At 48.3% G+C, this 15,134-nt stretch overlaps 1 protein-coding gene across 5 annotated transcripts in view; it reads left to right on the forward strand.

The window, feature by feature from the left end:
• KLC4 (kinesin light chain 4) overlaps positions 1 to 15,134 on the forward strand; it is a 411,746-nt gene that overhangs the window by 148,902 nt on the left and 247,710 nt on the right. For all 5 annotated transcript variants that reach the window (XM_078647261.1, XM_078647263.1, XM_078647262.1 and 2 more), the window contains exon 9: positions 8,643 to 8,742. In XM_078647261.1, coding sequence (XP_078503387.1) covers positions 8,643 to 8,742 — 100 coding nt within the window. The remainder of the gene's footprint in view (positions 1 to 8,642; positions 8,743 to 15,134) is intronic.

Below are 15,134 nucleotides of genomic sequence, written 5' to 3' on the forward strand. Positions count from 1 at the left end.
CATTGTCCCAATAGACCCAGTGGAACCCCGCAGGGTCTCCAGTGGCTTGAGTGGCGGCTTGTCGTCGAATTCCCTCGAGGGAGGGACAGGTGCTCTGTTCTTGTCGGAATTGTTCGCGGGTGGGGCCACCTTCTTGGCGCCACTGAGCTAGTTCTGGAAGGTGGCCGAGCTCGGTTATTTCTTCATGGCTGGGCCCCTGGGGGCCGGGTTCAGGGTCGGCGTCCTCGGGGACGGCGGGCGGTGGAGGTGCGGGCCACTCCGGCTCCTCGATCGGGGCTTCCTCCGTTGGGGTGGAGGCCCGGGCGGACATGGAGCGGGTGGTCGCACAAACCCACTCGGGAAGACCTAGCATCCCCAGATGCTCTCTCCGCTCTACGCCGACCCAGAGGGAACTTTCCAGGTCGTTCCCGAGGAGGCAGTCCACGGGGGAATCGTCTCAGACAGTCACTTTCAGCATGCCCGACACCCCTCCCCACTCGAAGGGGATGCGGGCCATCTGGCACAAACTCTCAGAGTTGTCCGCCGACCGTACTGGGCACAAGACGTTGGGAAGAATTTGTTCGGAGGTCACCAAGTGGCAGCGGACCGCCGTCACGCTGGCTCCAGTGTCCCAGAGGGCTTCGGCCCGGCGTCCATTGATGGTGACCCATTGGCGGTATTTCTGGGTGTTACCTGGGATCGGGTCTCGGGGGATCATGTCTCGATCACCCAGGCATGCTAAGATCATGGCGGCGGGCTCCCACTCGGCCTGCTCGGTGTCGTCGCCCTCTTCTTCGCCTCCCTCTGCACTCAGGGCGGCGGCCGCGATCTGGCGGCTCGGGGGACCGGTGGTGCCGGGTCGCTGGTTCATCGGGCAGAGAGGGTCGTTCGCATAATGGCCCTGTCGCTGGCATCTGTGGCACGTAACATTCGGGCGGGGCCCGGGTCTTGCTGAGGGGCCCCCCCTCCAACCCAGGGATGGCGACGGGGAGGTAGGGGATGACCCCGCGGGGCTGTCTCGGCCCCTGCTCTGGCATCCTCCGCCGCCTCGTGGTCGGTGGTTCCCCGGGGATCCCCGGACGTAGTCTCCCATCGGACTCCGGGGAACTCGGGTGCTCACCCATCTATCCGCCTCGACAGCGAGTTTTCGTGGCTCTGTCAATTTGCTGTCGAGGAGGTGCTGCCGGAGTTCGATGAAGCAGTTATTGGAAAGATGTTCCCATAGGATGAGGTCGACCAACTGCTGGTAGGTGGTGACCTGGCAGCCTCTGATCCACCCTTCGAAGGCTCTGCTGTAAAAGTTCACGTACTCCACCCAAGTGGTACCGGGGATTTTTTTACAGTCTCGGAATCGCTGCCGGTACATTTCGGGGGTGAGTCCGTAGCGAGTGAGGAGGGCGGTCTTCATGTGTTCGTACGAGGTCATCTCGGCGTCGGGGAGCTCTAGCAGGGCGTCTCTCCCCTCGTTGATGAACTTTCCCCATAAGCCGGCGCCCCAGTCTTTGAGGGGTACTCGATGGGCGGTCATGGCGACCTCGTAGGCTTTGAACCACTGTTGGATGTCGTCGTTCTTATAGTATTCTTTGACGGCCTCCTTGGGTATGTGCACCTTCGTGTCCACCGGCGGGGGTGAGGTCTTGCCCCCGGCGGTGCCGGTTTCGTTTGTCTTGGCCTTGATTTCCAGTTCTTTGAGGCCGCGCTCATGCTCGAGCATGAGTTTCTTTTCTTCGAGGTCTCGTTGTCTTCGCCTTTCCTCTAGGTCTCCTTCCAGCCGTAGTTGCTCGAGGGCTAATTTCCTTTCTGCCAGCTGTATCTCTCCTTCTTGTCGGAGTCGGGCGAGCTCCAACTCGTGGAGCCGGTTCCTCTCTTGTTCTCGGGCGTCTCCGTGGGGGAGGCCCATGTCCAGGTTTGCGGGTCTTTCCCCCGCTGGGTTCGCGTCGGTCTCCGGGCGTCCGTTCGGGCCCGGGTTGTCTTCATTCTGGGGTGGCGCGTTATCGGCGTCCGCCCAGGCTTGCAGGGCTGATTTAAAGTCCTCTTTGGTGTTGAGGCCCGTGGTAGCGATGCCTAGGTCCTTGCAGAATTGTTTTAATTCCTTGTGGCTGTAATCTTCCATCTTTTCTTTCTGGAACTCCGCAGTCGGTCTAGTTTCCTGAGTAGTCATGGTCGCGGTGTGTTTTTCTCGGTAGTGAGTGAGTTACTCTCTGTACGATCTGCGTCGGCTCGGATCCCGTCGCCTGCCACCAATGTTAGAAAGGCGACCCCGGGGGAGGCAGAAGATGTCTGACTGACCACCCCTAGGTCCACCTCTCCGTCAAGAAGTAGCCGAGCGTTACTGAGAGGCCTCCTGGGTGAGGGCCCTCTCCTAGGATCGCACAGCAGAGTAACCACACACTACAAATGGACACCACACCAGAGGTCGAGTTCGTAAGCTTTATCAGGAAATAAAGGCTGCTGGTTCTCAGCGATATGTACAAGTAGACCGAGGGGTCTGTAAAGTCTCGTAGAAGGGGGTCAGGGTAGCGGGACAGTCTCGGTTGGGGTGTATGAAGGGATACCCTGCGCACAGCTCTCAATCCTCGAGCCGGGGGTTCCGAGAGGTCGAGCCGCGGCAGCGCCAGCAGGCTCTCAAGATGATTTCGGCGAAGTTGGGCCGCGGCAGCGCCAGCAGGCTCTCAAGATGGTTCGGCAAAGGTGGGCCGCGGCAGCGCCAGCAGGCTCTCGAGATGGTTCGGCAAAGGTGGGCCGCGGCAGCGCCAGCAGGCTCTCAAGATGGTTCGGCAAAGGTGGGCCGCGGCAGCGCCAGCAGGCTCTCAAGATGGTTTGGCAAAGGTGGGCCGCGGCAGCGCCAGCAGGCTCTCAAGATGGTTCGGCAAAGGTGGGCCGCGGCAGCGCCAACAGGCTCTCAAGATGGTTCGGCAAAGGTGGCCCGCGCCAGCAGGCTCTCAGGATGGTTCGGCAAAGGTGGGCCGCGGCAGCGCCAGCAGGCTCTCAAGATGGTTCGGCAAAGGTGGGCCGCGGCAGCGCCAGCAGGCTCTCAGTGTATCCTCGGGTTACAGGGACAATGAGTTCTTCTGGTGTCGGCCGTGACAGCGTCAGTAGGGCTTCCAGTCCAGGATACAACTGCCGTCCTACTCCGGGGCTGGCCCAGATATAGGACTGGAGTCCTTTGATGTCCGGACCCTCGCGCCTGGGGGCCAGAGGGGCCGGGAAGATGGTGTCCAGACACCCAGCAGGGGGGTGGAGCCAGCGCCCAGGGAGGCCGGAGGGCGATCGATACCAGGCGTCCGGGGACGGCTGGAGGCCCATCGAAACTCCCCTCCTCCGGGATCTGTCGAGTGGCCACTCGACCACCTGGGTAGATGTAGGCGCCTCGATGTCGGGGCTTCGCTGGGGCCGGGGCCGGGGCCGGGGCCGCGTGTTCGGGACGTGGTGGTCCCAAGATGGAGTCGGGCGAGGCCTCGGGCTCAGGACGTGATGGGCCCATGATGGAGTCAGGCCGGTGTGGGGGCCCGTGGTGGTAACCGGACCGGTAGTGTTGGTGCGTGCAGGATCGGGCGGAAGGGCCCGCCCGGGGCTCTGTGGAGGGCCGATGTCATCCGGGGCCCGCCACTCGGGAGGGGTAGGACCAAACTTTACAAATGTTGTACCTCAACAAAATTCTAAAGTTCTTATGCCAGAACGAGTTTATAACTACTCTCAACCTCCAGGATGTCGATTTTAATGTGTCAATCCTTCCTAAGCATAGGAAGTGGCAACGCTTTACAATAGGTACAGAACTTATTCAATTAAAGTCCTACCTCTTGGATTTAGGTCCGTTTCACGTGTCTTTACGTAGATCCTGGCACCAGTGGCAGCCTATCTACGTCTGCAAGGCATCCAAATTTCTCATTCCTGAGACAACTGTATAATAAGGGCTCGCTCTTATTTACAAGCAGTCCAGCACACTGAGACATGTCAGTCACTATTTTAAAACCTGGGTTTCAATAAATCATGACAAGTCCCAACTAGTACTAGCTCCAATATGAACGTTTCTCGGAGCATCAATCAATACAAACCTAGCAACGGTGTTTGTCTCACACAAACGACGGGCCTGCAGCTCCCACTTGGTGGTTCTTCTACGTTGGTTGCAGGTTTCCAGTTCCTTCGAAGATCTCATTCTAATCAATCCTCGGATGCAAGAGGCCCCTTTTTGTTGGTGGGTCCAAGAAAGAAATTTGTATAAGGGGTGTGCGTTATTCCTTCCAGAAGTGCCAAATTACACAATCACCACAGACGCATCCCTTCGAGGGTTGGGGAGCATGTCTTCAAGGGCTGAAGGTCAGCAGGGAATGGAACCCTCAACAAAAGGCTTGGCACATCAATCGGCTAGAGCTAGGTGCCATCTTCTTAGCCCTCAAATCCTTTCGTGTTATCATTCAAGGGGCCACAGTATTGGTTTGCACAGACAATACTTTAAGTATACCTTACTTAAACAAACAGGGAAGAACGAGGTCGGTTCTTCTATCTCGGAAAGCCCAAGAGATATGGGCTTGGGCAATATGGCACAGGATCAAACTCTTGACTGTTCATGTGCCGGGAGTTGCAAATGTGCTGGCGGACACCCTCAGCAGGTCAACAGGTGTCCAACCACGAATAGGAACTGCATCAGCCAACGGCGGATCGAATCTTCCAGCAGTGGGGTCATCCCGATCTGGACCTCTTTGCGACAAAAAAGAACAGCTTATGCCTGTTTTTTGCAAGCTGGCATCCCCACAGGGACTCGCAGGGGAAGACGTTTCGATAAACTGGTCTCAAATATATGCTTACGCCTTTCCTCCGATACCGTTGGTTCTGAGAATTCTCCGTAAGATGAAGAAAGAGCCGTGTCGTTTGATTCTCATCGCCCACAGGTGGCCTCGCCAATACTGGTTCACCGAACTTCTTCTCCTCTTAGAGTACGATCCAATACAGTTTCGACCAATTCCAAATCTCTCCATTCAGAATGGTCAAATTTGCCTTCCGATTCGGCTTCTCTAAAATTAGCAGCTTGGCGCCTGAGCACCTTGAATTAGCTCATCTGACTATCTCGGTGGATTGTAAGGAGGTACTGGCTTTCGCGAGAGCACCTACTAAACACATGCAGTCTTTAAAAAAAAAAAAAATAAGAAAAATCTGCATTTGGTGTTAATCTGCTGAGGTTCACCCATTTCTTGCAACGCCGGACCAGATATTACCTTTTTTCTTGCACCTGGCAAGATCAGGCTTATCTCATACAACGTTGAAGGTCTTTTTGGCAGCCATTTCAAGGTAACGTCAGGATGGGTCCATCTCTCTTTATTCTTCAAGAATACAACAGTTCTTTAAGGGGCTACTCAGAATGTTTCCTCCTGTACGTCGTCCGCCTCCATCATGGCATTTTAATGTAGTATTAGCGCAGCTCATGCGCCACCCATTTGAGCCAATTTTCAGGATGTATTTCAAATTCCTAACATGCACCGTTTTTTCTCTTTGTTAGCATTAACTTCATCTAGAAGAGTCTGTGATGTTCAAGCTCTCACCGTCAATTCACCTTTCTTACAATTCACGCCCAATTCTGTGGTGCTACGTACAAAGCCAAGGTGTATGCCTAAGGTGCCTTCGGATTTTCACCTGAATGAACCAGTTATCTTAAAGAAGTTTTTTCCTAATCCGCAATCCACTTCGAAGAGGGCATTACATACCCTTGACATCAGAAGATGTATAAAATTCTGTTTGCAAAGGCCCTCTGTCATTCTCAAATCCGATCAACTGTTTATTGCCTATGTAAATATACGGCAAGGACAAGCAGTGTCTAAACACACCATAGCTAGATGGATTTATGCAGCTGCTGACATTTGCCATCTTCATAGCTTATGGACGTTTCCACTAAGGGCGTCCAGTTCCCAAACCTACAATTGCTCGTGGGGTTTCCTCGGCCATTGCTTTCTGCCATCAACAGGCAGGCAAGCCTCTACAGTCTTCAGTGAGGATCCATTCTACCAGGGCGATGTCGTCTTCAACTGCCCTGTTTGACGGTGTGCCGCCGCATTAGATCTGCAGAGCAGCCACGTGGTCAAGCAGGCACATGTTTAAGACACACTACTGCCTGGGTGCCATCAGCAAAGCAGACACTGCAGTGGGACAGGCTGTGCTTCGCTATCTTTTTCAATACGGTGAGCCTCTGTCTTCCCTCCTCCATTATGGTTTACCTTATTACTGTACGTCTTGCATGACTATAGACATATTTGGTTTTATAAGTCTGTGCATGTGTATCATGCTGGGAAGTTTTCTTCGGATATTACTGCTTTCTATTCTATATTCAAGCATGTGAATCTATGAAAGACACCCTTAATACTGGAGAAGAACCATTGTTACATACCTGTAAACAGGTGGTTCTCCAGTATTGGTGTCTTTCATAGATTCACATGCGACCCACCCTCCTCCCCTCAGAGGCTCTTCTCCTCATTCACTCTTAGTTACTTTGTGCTACGAAAATCTGAGGTGCTGTGCTCCGAGGAGAAGGTTCTAGAGGGTTGCTGGCGCCTGATTGGCTGTGGTGTGGACCAACATAATGACAATGATACACTGCAAATGTTTTTTTTCCTTTTCCATGCATTCCTATGTAAAAATATGTGTAGGCTTGTTATGCCTTTTTTCTATTACATATTTCAGGTTTTATGTTGTTATATATATATATATATATATTATATTATTGCTATTTTATTTACCGTGGGACTCCCACTCCGACGACGGGGGATTTTCAAGCATGTGAATCTATGAAAGACACCAATACTGGAGAACCACCTGTTTACAGGTAAGTAACAATTGTTCTTCGTCAAGACTCAAAAAGATCAAGATGAAAACACTACAGAAGATTATTTCAAGTCTTTGATGTTTATGGTTGCCATATATTTCACTTCACAAAGATGTATGTCCCCCCCCCCCCTCACTTTCCAACCCAGAGAGGGAAAAGACTTTTCTGGGAGTAAGACTAAATTCCTGTGGCAGAGAACCCAGACTGTGATAGTGCAAATTTGTATTTAGCAGAATTGTCAGCCTCTGACATGGATGACAGTGGGGAAGCTAATGGCATCTTGCAACCCTTACTGTCTGATATCTGACTTCACTTGATACCAGTGCAAAAGTGACTGCAGTGATGCCAGGCAACCGGGAGCTGGGAGCATCTAGTGGTTGTCGCAAACAACATCCCAGTGGGCAGACCTTTCAAAAAGCCAACTCGTTCTGTAACCATCACAGTGCGCTCTTCCCACTTGGGGTAGACAGCCCATATAGGAAAACTGAACATCAGGGCCCTGAAGTCCCAGAGGCGCTGATAAAACACATAAATGTTAGAACTGCAGACAGTCTTCTTAGCCCTAAAGACACGTTGTGGGAAAAGTAATTAAACTCCAGACAGACAACATGGCCACCATGTTCTCCCTCAACAAACAGGAAGAGACAAGGTAACAACTGCTGTCCAAACTAGCTCAGGATATATCGAGATGGGCATTCAGAGAAACCTAGCTCTATTACCAATGCACCTACCTGGAGTACAGAACACAGACGTGGACAGCCTAAGTAGGCAGGTAAACACCTCTCACAAGTGTACACTTACGCAACAGATCATGGAGAGAATCTTCAGTAGGTGGGGACACCAACCACACATCTCTTTGCAACTCATGAGGGCGCAAAGTGCAGAAGCGTCTTAGAAAAGTACCCACAATTACCAGTCATTAGTGGATGCCCCATGCATAGTATGGTCAGGGAAATTTACACACACTTTTCCCGCAACTCCTGCTAACTCTACTGGTGCTAGAGAAACGCAAGTAAGCAACCATGACTCTAATCCTGATAGCACCCCAGCGGGCTAGACAAACCCGGTCCTTTGACCTGGTATACATGGCACAAGACAGTTATGAGACTGCTGGCTCACCAGGACTTGTTGGCTTTCGAAGGGGCCACGTAGACCACCTGGAACCAGCCACTCTTAGCCTAGCGGTATGATACTTTTGTAGACCTAGACTTTGGTCACTTGGTGCTCCCTCTACGGGCTGTGGCTGTAGTGAAGGAAGTCAGAAGGCCTACCACAAGAAAGTGCTACTCCACAAAGTGGAACAGGTTCACACACTGGTGCATAAGGGAAGGACGTAAAGAAACTAGACTCTAGATGCTACTATTGTCAAGTACCTCACTTCCCTGCTAGATGAGAGCCTTCCTACACCTCACTTAAGGTCCATCTGTCAGCCGTGGTGCGGTACACAAGGGTTGTCATGGGAAGGAGTTCAACGTGGCGTCGTCAAGCAATTCCTGGAAGGAGAAAAGAATCTAGCACCACCAAGATCAGCCCCCACACCAACATGGAATCTAAACCTAGCGCTGACATAAACTCTTCTAGGTTCAGGTTAGATCGATATAAATGGGCCTGCGCTGACTACCACTACATGGTAGAATCACAAACCGCTTATGAATTTAGAATTGGCTCGAGATGCAGAATGTTTGTTACAGGTAAATAGCGTGTTTCTTTTCTCTGTCACACTCTGTGCCCATTTCATCTGACATAGAGGCATACCCAGTACTGATTGAGGCTATTTGTATAAGGTTAAAGGCTTGCATACTAGAGGTGGATTGAGAAGTGATCTGATGACTTTTCTTTACATTACTTCCAGGCCTCCTGCTACCTGAAGCAAACCAAATACAAGGAAGCCGAAACTCTGTACAAGGAGATCCTGACTCGGGCTCATGTCAAAGAGTTTGGATCTGTGGACGGTAAGTTTGGCTAGTTAAAACCTATGCATGTCTCCTAGTGCAGAAGTGTACTGCCCTCTCGGCTCTATCTTAGTCATTATCCTGATACCAGCAGGTGTGTTGTTTATCACCTGTGTGGTTCAGAGCAGTAGCTGTGTATAGTCATTGCAATGTGCTCCCTGATTCCTTCATGAATTGTTTGCCTTTCTCATTATCTGTTCTCCGTCTCTTTGCTTCTGCCCTCTTTTCAGTCTCTCTGCCTTTATCAGAGTCCACTGTTTACTTTACGCTTTAGTTTCAGAACCAGTTGATAGATTCACATGCTCAAATGCTCAAATCATTCCCCGTCGTTGAAGTGGGAGTCCCACTGTACCATAATAAAGCAGTATGTATCACTATGAAAGCCTACAATGGCAATCAAAAAGGCAGTTTAATAGCCTATCTATGTCCTTTTTAAAAAAAGGACCAAACTTGAACTATAACCAATCGGGCAACAGCACCCTCAAGAACACTCCCAACAGAGGCGGAGTCCCTCAGATTTTCTACTGCACGGCGTGTGAAGGCAGTCTCCATGAGCTCTGCTTAGTTTCTTAAGCTATTACTTCTTTTTGGATCATCCATGATTATATTTCATGTTTCATTTCTCTGACCCAGGCACTAATATGTCAGAGTAGCAGTAAACAAGGTAATGGACTACAAAATGTCTACCTTTTCCTCAAAGACTCTCCTTTTCAGAGAGATGATGTTGTTATTGGGACTACAGACACATCAGTCTGTTTCTTCTGATGAGGAAAGTTAGAATTCCTTAACCTCATGGGAAAGGTCAAAGGGTGAGGTTGCGCCAAGGGTCTCCAGAGGGTGCGCAGAAAAGCAATAAAAAAGACTTACCATGAGTCTTGATAAGGGTCTTCTCACAGAGCGAGCGAGAGAGAGAGACAATTGGAAAAAACATCCTCAAAGGCAGACCCTACAAATCCCTCCTCAGCCCTGACACTACATCAGGGACATCGTCATAACCTGACAATAAGGCATCTACAATAAAACTGCAGTCAAAATCATAGTTAACAACCATGTTGATTATTACTGCCTCACCAATAATGGCCCTGCCTGCGATGGCCTAGTTACGATGGCATCGTCTATGACTGTCATCTACGACGGCCTAAGTCTAGGACAGCCTCGTCTACGACGGTTGTCTAGGACCACCTCGTTTACGACGGTTTTCTAGGACCGCCTCGTCTACGACGGTTTTCTAGGACAGCCTCGTCTACGACGGTTGTCTACGACGGTTTTCTACGACAGCCTCGTCTACGGCGGTTGTCTAAGACAGCCTCGTCTACGACAGTTGTCTACGACGGCCTCGTCTTCGACGGTCGTCTACGACACCCTCGTCTACGACGGTCATCTAGGACAGCCTCGTCTACGACGGTTTTCTACGACGGCCTCGTCTACGACGGCCTCGCCTACGACAGCCATCAACGATAGCCTCATCTATGACAGTCTAATATTACGTCATCTATGGCAGCCTCGTCTACGACTGTCATCTGTGACGGTCATCTATGATGGTCGTCTGCGACGGTTGTCGACGACCGCCTCATCTTCGATGGCAGTCTACGACAGTCTCGTCTACAACGGCAATCTTCAATGGTCGTCTGCGGCAGCCTCGTCTACGGATGGCCTCGTCTGCGGATGGCCTCGTCTGCAGATGGCCTTGTCTATGGATGGCCTCGTCTTCGGATGACCTCGTCTTCAGATGGCCTCGTCTTCGGATGGCCTCGTCTACGGATGGCTCCTCTACAACGGCCTCACCTATGACGGTTGTCTATGATATCGGCTTTGTCTGCAAAACCATGTCTACGTCGACCTTGTGTACAATGACATCAACTACGAAGGCCATCTACGGCAGCCTCATCTACAACGGCCTTGTCTATGACGAATGCCTAGTCAACGACAAACATTGTTGACGTCAACCTAGTCGTCTACGTCCATCTCGTCAACTACGATATCAAAGACAATACAAACAGCAAAAGCACTGTAATCCTCAACAAGAACAAGACACGTAATCCACAAAACCTTAATTTCACACATTAATGGGACTAATATGAGCATGTCTACAGCAGTCAGCAGTATATAGAGAGACAATTTGTGTACCAATTTCTCCACTTCGCTCTGCCTCCAACTCCAGAGCTTGGGTCAGGTCTATATAGCTCTGGTACTTGACCTTCAGGGCATATTTACAAAATTACTACTAACACTTTTCCAAGCCAGCAAGGTCACATCGTGCTCGATATGTCCACATCCTATGATGCTTCTGCCAACGAAGGAGTGATTCCAGTGTCAAATATTACCTTTATTCCCTGGAACGATCCGTTCAAATCTGGTGATGATAGAGAGAAGGCCCACAACCGCTAGATTCACCACCAGATGATTTTTTAAGCTTTCCAGACCCTTAAGGAACGAGTGGCCCAACGCTTCCAACTTTCAAAAGCAAATATGCAAGGGTTTGTTCTCTTTCTGATTTTAAATAGAAAAGCTGTGAGACCTATTTCAATTGTTGATGAATCTGGAGGATTTGCAATCATGGAAAACCCTGTCACTCATAACCCAGCCTAACCAGCAAGTAGACGTTCTTAACTATGCCCGGTACTACTGTACGGGCTGCCAATTCACTGGCAAATACAGGGCAGGTATAACCACCAGATGTGCTCAAACTTTGCCACGTACATAGAATTTCTGCCAGAAAGGGCAGAAACAAAAAAGATTCTGCAGGGGTCGATACGTCTTCATCAGTAAACGTAGATTGCACTATAGATATAGCTTCAATAGGTTTCTCACAACTGGCAGGGCCAGTGGTCCTTAGATGCCAAGGTTGGCTCAAGGCCACTACATTTAGTTCCTGAAATGCAAATACATCTAGTATTTTTACTTTACCATGGCGACGCTCTGTTTGACAAGCACATCGACGCCTTTTAAACAGTCAAGGCTGACTTTGACCCCCTAAGATCTTTTGTCACATTTAATTTCTAAAGAAGCACTCTTTAGAGGGACCGGTGAAAGAGAAACTTATCTGTATCAAGGAGGATACCTGAGGTATACGACTTAGCAACGCTTTCTGTAGTCCTTAGGCTAGCTTACCTACAGTGACAACGTTCTGGTGCTGCTTACGCCATCCCGTGGGAGAAATTGCTCCAAAATGTTGTCATCTTTGTCGGAAAATAGTTTCAGGCAAATAAGTCCTGAATCTCAAAACATTTGGTCCGACATTAGAGTTCACCCAGATTCCGCCCACCACTCCACCAAAATGAGTGCGCCAACCTTATCTGCATTTGCTTTGGAAGGGAGTGGTAGCTACGCTAACTAAAGGTTCCATAAAGAAAGGCTTACATTCTCAGCAATTAACAGGCTTCTATTCTCGGTTTTTCTTCATAGACATGAAAACAAAGGATTGGCTATCCATCATAGACCTCGGGAAATTAAACAAGTGTTTCCGAAACCAATACTGTTATCTGGTCATCCTCTCCGATACCACATGACAGCTCTGAATTTACCGGATTCATACTTCCACATTTACTGCCATGTATCAAAGTTCTCCCATTTGGCTTCAGATCAACTTCCTGCATTTTTACCTACTGCAATGCCCTGTGACAGCTTTTTTCAGGCAGGACGGTCATGAGGTATTCCCCTACTTCGGCAACTGGTTGATAAAAGCACCTATTGCATTTCAAGCGTCCAAGGCCACAGAGACTTGCCTAAAGTTGTTTCACAAACTAGTCCTTCTTGTGAATTATCAAGGATCATCAACTCATCCATTCAAGAAGATTCAGTTCCTAGGCCGCAACACTAGACAAAGACTTTCTATCCCAAACCAAGCAACAAATGCTCTAGGAACTGGCACTCTAACTAAAAATAAAAATCTGTAAAACCGCAATAGATCGGAACCGCACCACCTTTCTTGACATATATACAAGAAATCTTAAATGTTCAAAATATCCAGTTGAACCAATTAGTGCGAGAGAAGTCAATTGTCCCAACAGATGATTTTTTATTTATTTATTTTCAATCGAAAGCCTTCAGCCAACGCGTTTCGTCCCAATCTACTAGGACTTCTTCACAGCTGAAATTTACAGAAAAAGGGCACATAAAAACCTCACCATTACAATACTTACAACATCTAATAACAACATTTAAAAGTTACAGGACATATCAAAAATTCTGTGCATCTGTTCAATTAGCTTCTGGATATCATGTCCTCAGCGATCAATATCATCCCTCTTGCGCACCTGAAAATTAGACTCGGGGACTCGGGCAGAAGCAGTTACAAAAACAATAGATTCAAACAAAACAATAGTTCAAGGGCCTGGTAATCTTCACACAGGTATGATCAAAGCTCTAGCCTAGTGGTCCCAGACCTCCCATCTACCAGAGGGAATGATGCTCTTACCTCAAATAATTCATTTCATAATGACTACAGGTGCCACCCTGGAGAGATGGGGTGGTCATCTACAGAACCTGCACATTCAAGGAAAGTGGTCTCCACTCCAAAAGAGCCTGTATATCAATCGCCTGGAGCTCAAATCCATCTAATTTAATCCCAAAGCTTTCCTGCCATTGATAGTGTTCGGTGTTAATTTGCACTGGCAATACCACCAGCATGCAGTGAAGCAGCCTCCACGAATAGAAGTTTGATCGGTAGGCGCTAAATATGATCTTCTCGTTCTGGGGCAAACTGGCTCTAGATTTCTTTGCAATAAATGAAACCCGCAAATGCCAATTCTATGCAAGTTGTCATCCAGATCCAGGATCGTGAAGGAATTCCTTTCGACACCTAGTCTGAGATCTATCCTTAACGTGTCCTCCAATATCCGGTGCACTCAACTAGGACACTTTACACATCAACTACTTTGTTTGCGGAAGTGTCTCTGGAGAAGATATGTTGTGCTGCGACTTGGAAGAGCGTGCATATAATTCATGCAGCATTATTACCTGGAATCGGCACAGCGCAGTGATTCAGCGTTTGGATAGGTTTTACTACACCTTTTATTTCAATAAGGGTAGCCTCTTTTGTGTTTGCTTGTATATTTATGCATTTAATGTATGATATAAATATATATTTATATTATTAAAGTGTTATGTATATATTTTCTACCCAACATCCGCTATTTGAGGGAATACTATAAGATATACAAATACAATAACTGCTGGCTATTCTGATTCAAGCATGTGAATCTATGAAAGATCCAGTACTAGAGAAGAAAATAAGTTACCTGTAACTGCAGTTCTCCAGTATTTGTCTCTTTCATAGATTCACATGCGGCCGACACACCCTCCTCCTCGGATAGTCTCCTCTTAAAGATAGGGATTATTTATTCCCAGCTTGAAATTCTGAGGGACTCAGCCTCTGTTGGGAGTATTCTAGAGGGTGCTGTTGCCAGATTGGTTATTGTTTAAGTTTAGTCCTTTTTTAAACCCCTTGCGTTGGCCGACGCGAGCACTACCTCGGTAGTGCTGCTCACGTCCGTTGGCCGACGCGGCCCCGCCCACTTTTTATAAACTCCCGCACCGTGGCTGAATGTGCGCGGCTGTAAAGGAGTTAAAAAGTTCATAGATAGGCTATTAAACTGACCTTTTCAATGCTGTTGTAGGCTTTGATAGTTATACATACTGCTTTATTATGGTACTGTTGGACTCCCACTTCGATGACAGGGAATGATTCAAGCAAGTGAATCTATGAAAGATACCAGTACAGTTACAGGTAAGTAACTTATTTTCTTTTTGTTTACATTCTAGCCCATATCTCTGCTATTTTTGTTTTGACTCTCCGCTTAAGCTTCCTTAAACTGAAACGTGTTGCTGGAAAGTGTTAATGGAATGTGCTAATGTAAAAAAACACCTGAGCCATCTTGTTTTCCTTGTTCTCTCCTACTATCACACCTAGAGTCTTATGCCCACGTGCATCAAACTGAATTGCATTCGCAAACGGTGCAAATCGCAAAATTCGGCCATTTGCGAATGCAATTCATTGATTTGGGATGCATTAAGCTTTTTTGCTTTTTTCGCAATTTAAGAAATCGCAATTAATTTGCGATTTCTTAAATTGCGATTGCATTTAAGAAATCGCAATTTTGCGATTTCTTATAGAATGCATGAATTTTTTTAAATTGCGAAATCGCAAATAGGAAGTGGTAAATTACATGAAGTTAAACTTCATGGTAATTTGCGATAACTTTCAATGCACAAAAGTGCATTTTTGAAAGTTTCATTTTACACACACACATGCCTTGGGGCATGTGTGTGTGTAAAAAGTACTTACAGGTACATTTCAGGGGTGCAGGGGTGGGTCCTTTGGACCCCCCCTGCACCCTTGAAATTGAATTCACATTTTGCGATTCCTTAATTGCGAATCGCAAAATGAGAAT

This window comes from Lissotriton helveticus, chromosome 6 (assembly GCF_964261635.1).
Source record: "Lissotriton helveticus chromosome 6, aLisHel1.1, whole genome shotgun sequence".
NCBI classification, from domain to species: domain Eukaryota; kingdom Metazoa; phylum Chordata; class Amphibia; order Caudata; family Salamandridae; genus Lissotriton; species Lissotriton helveticus.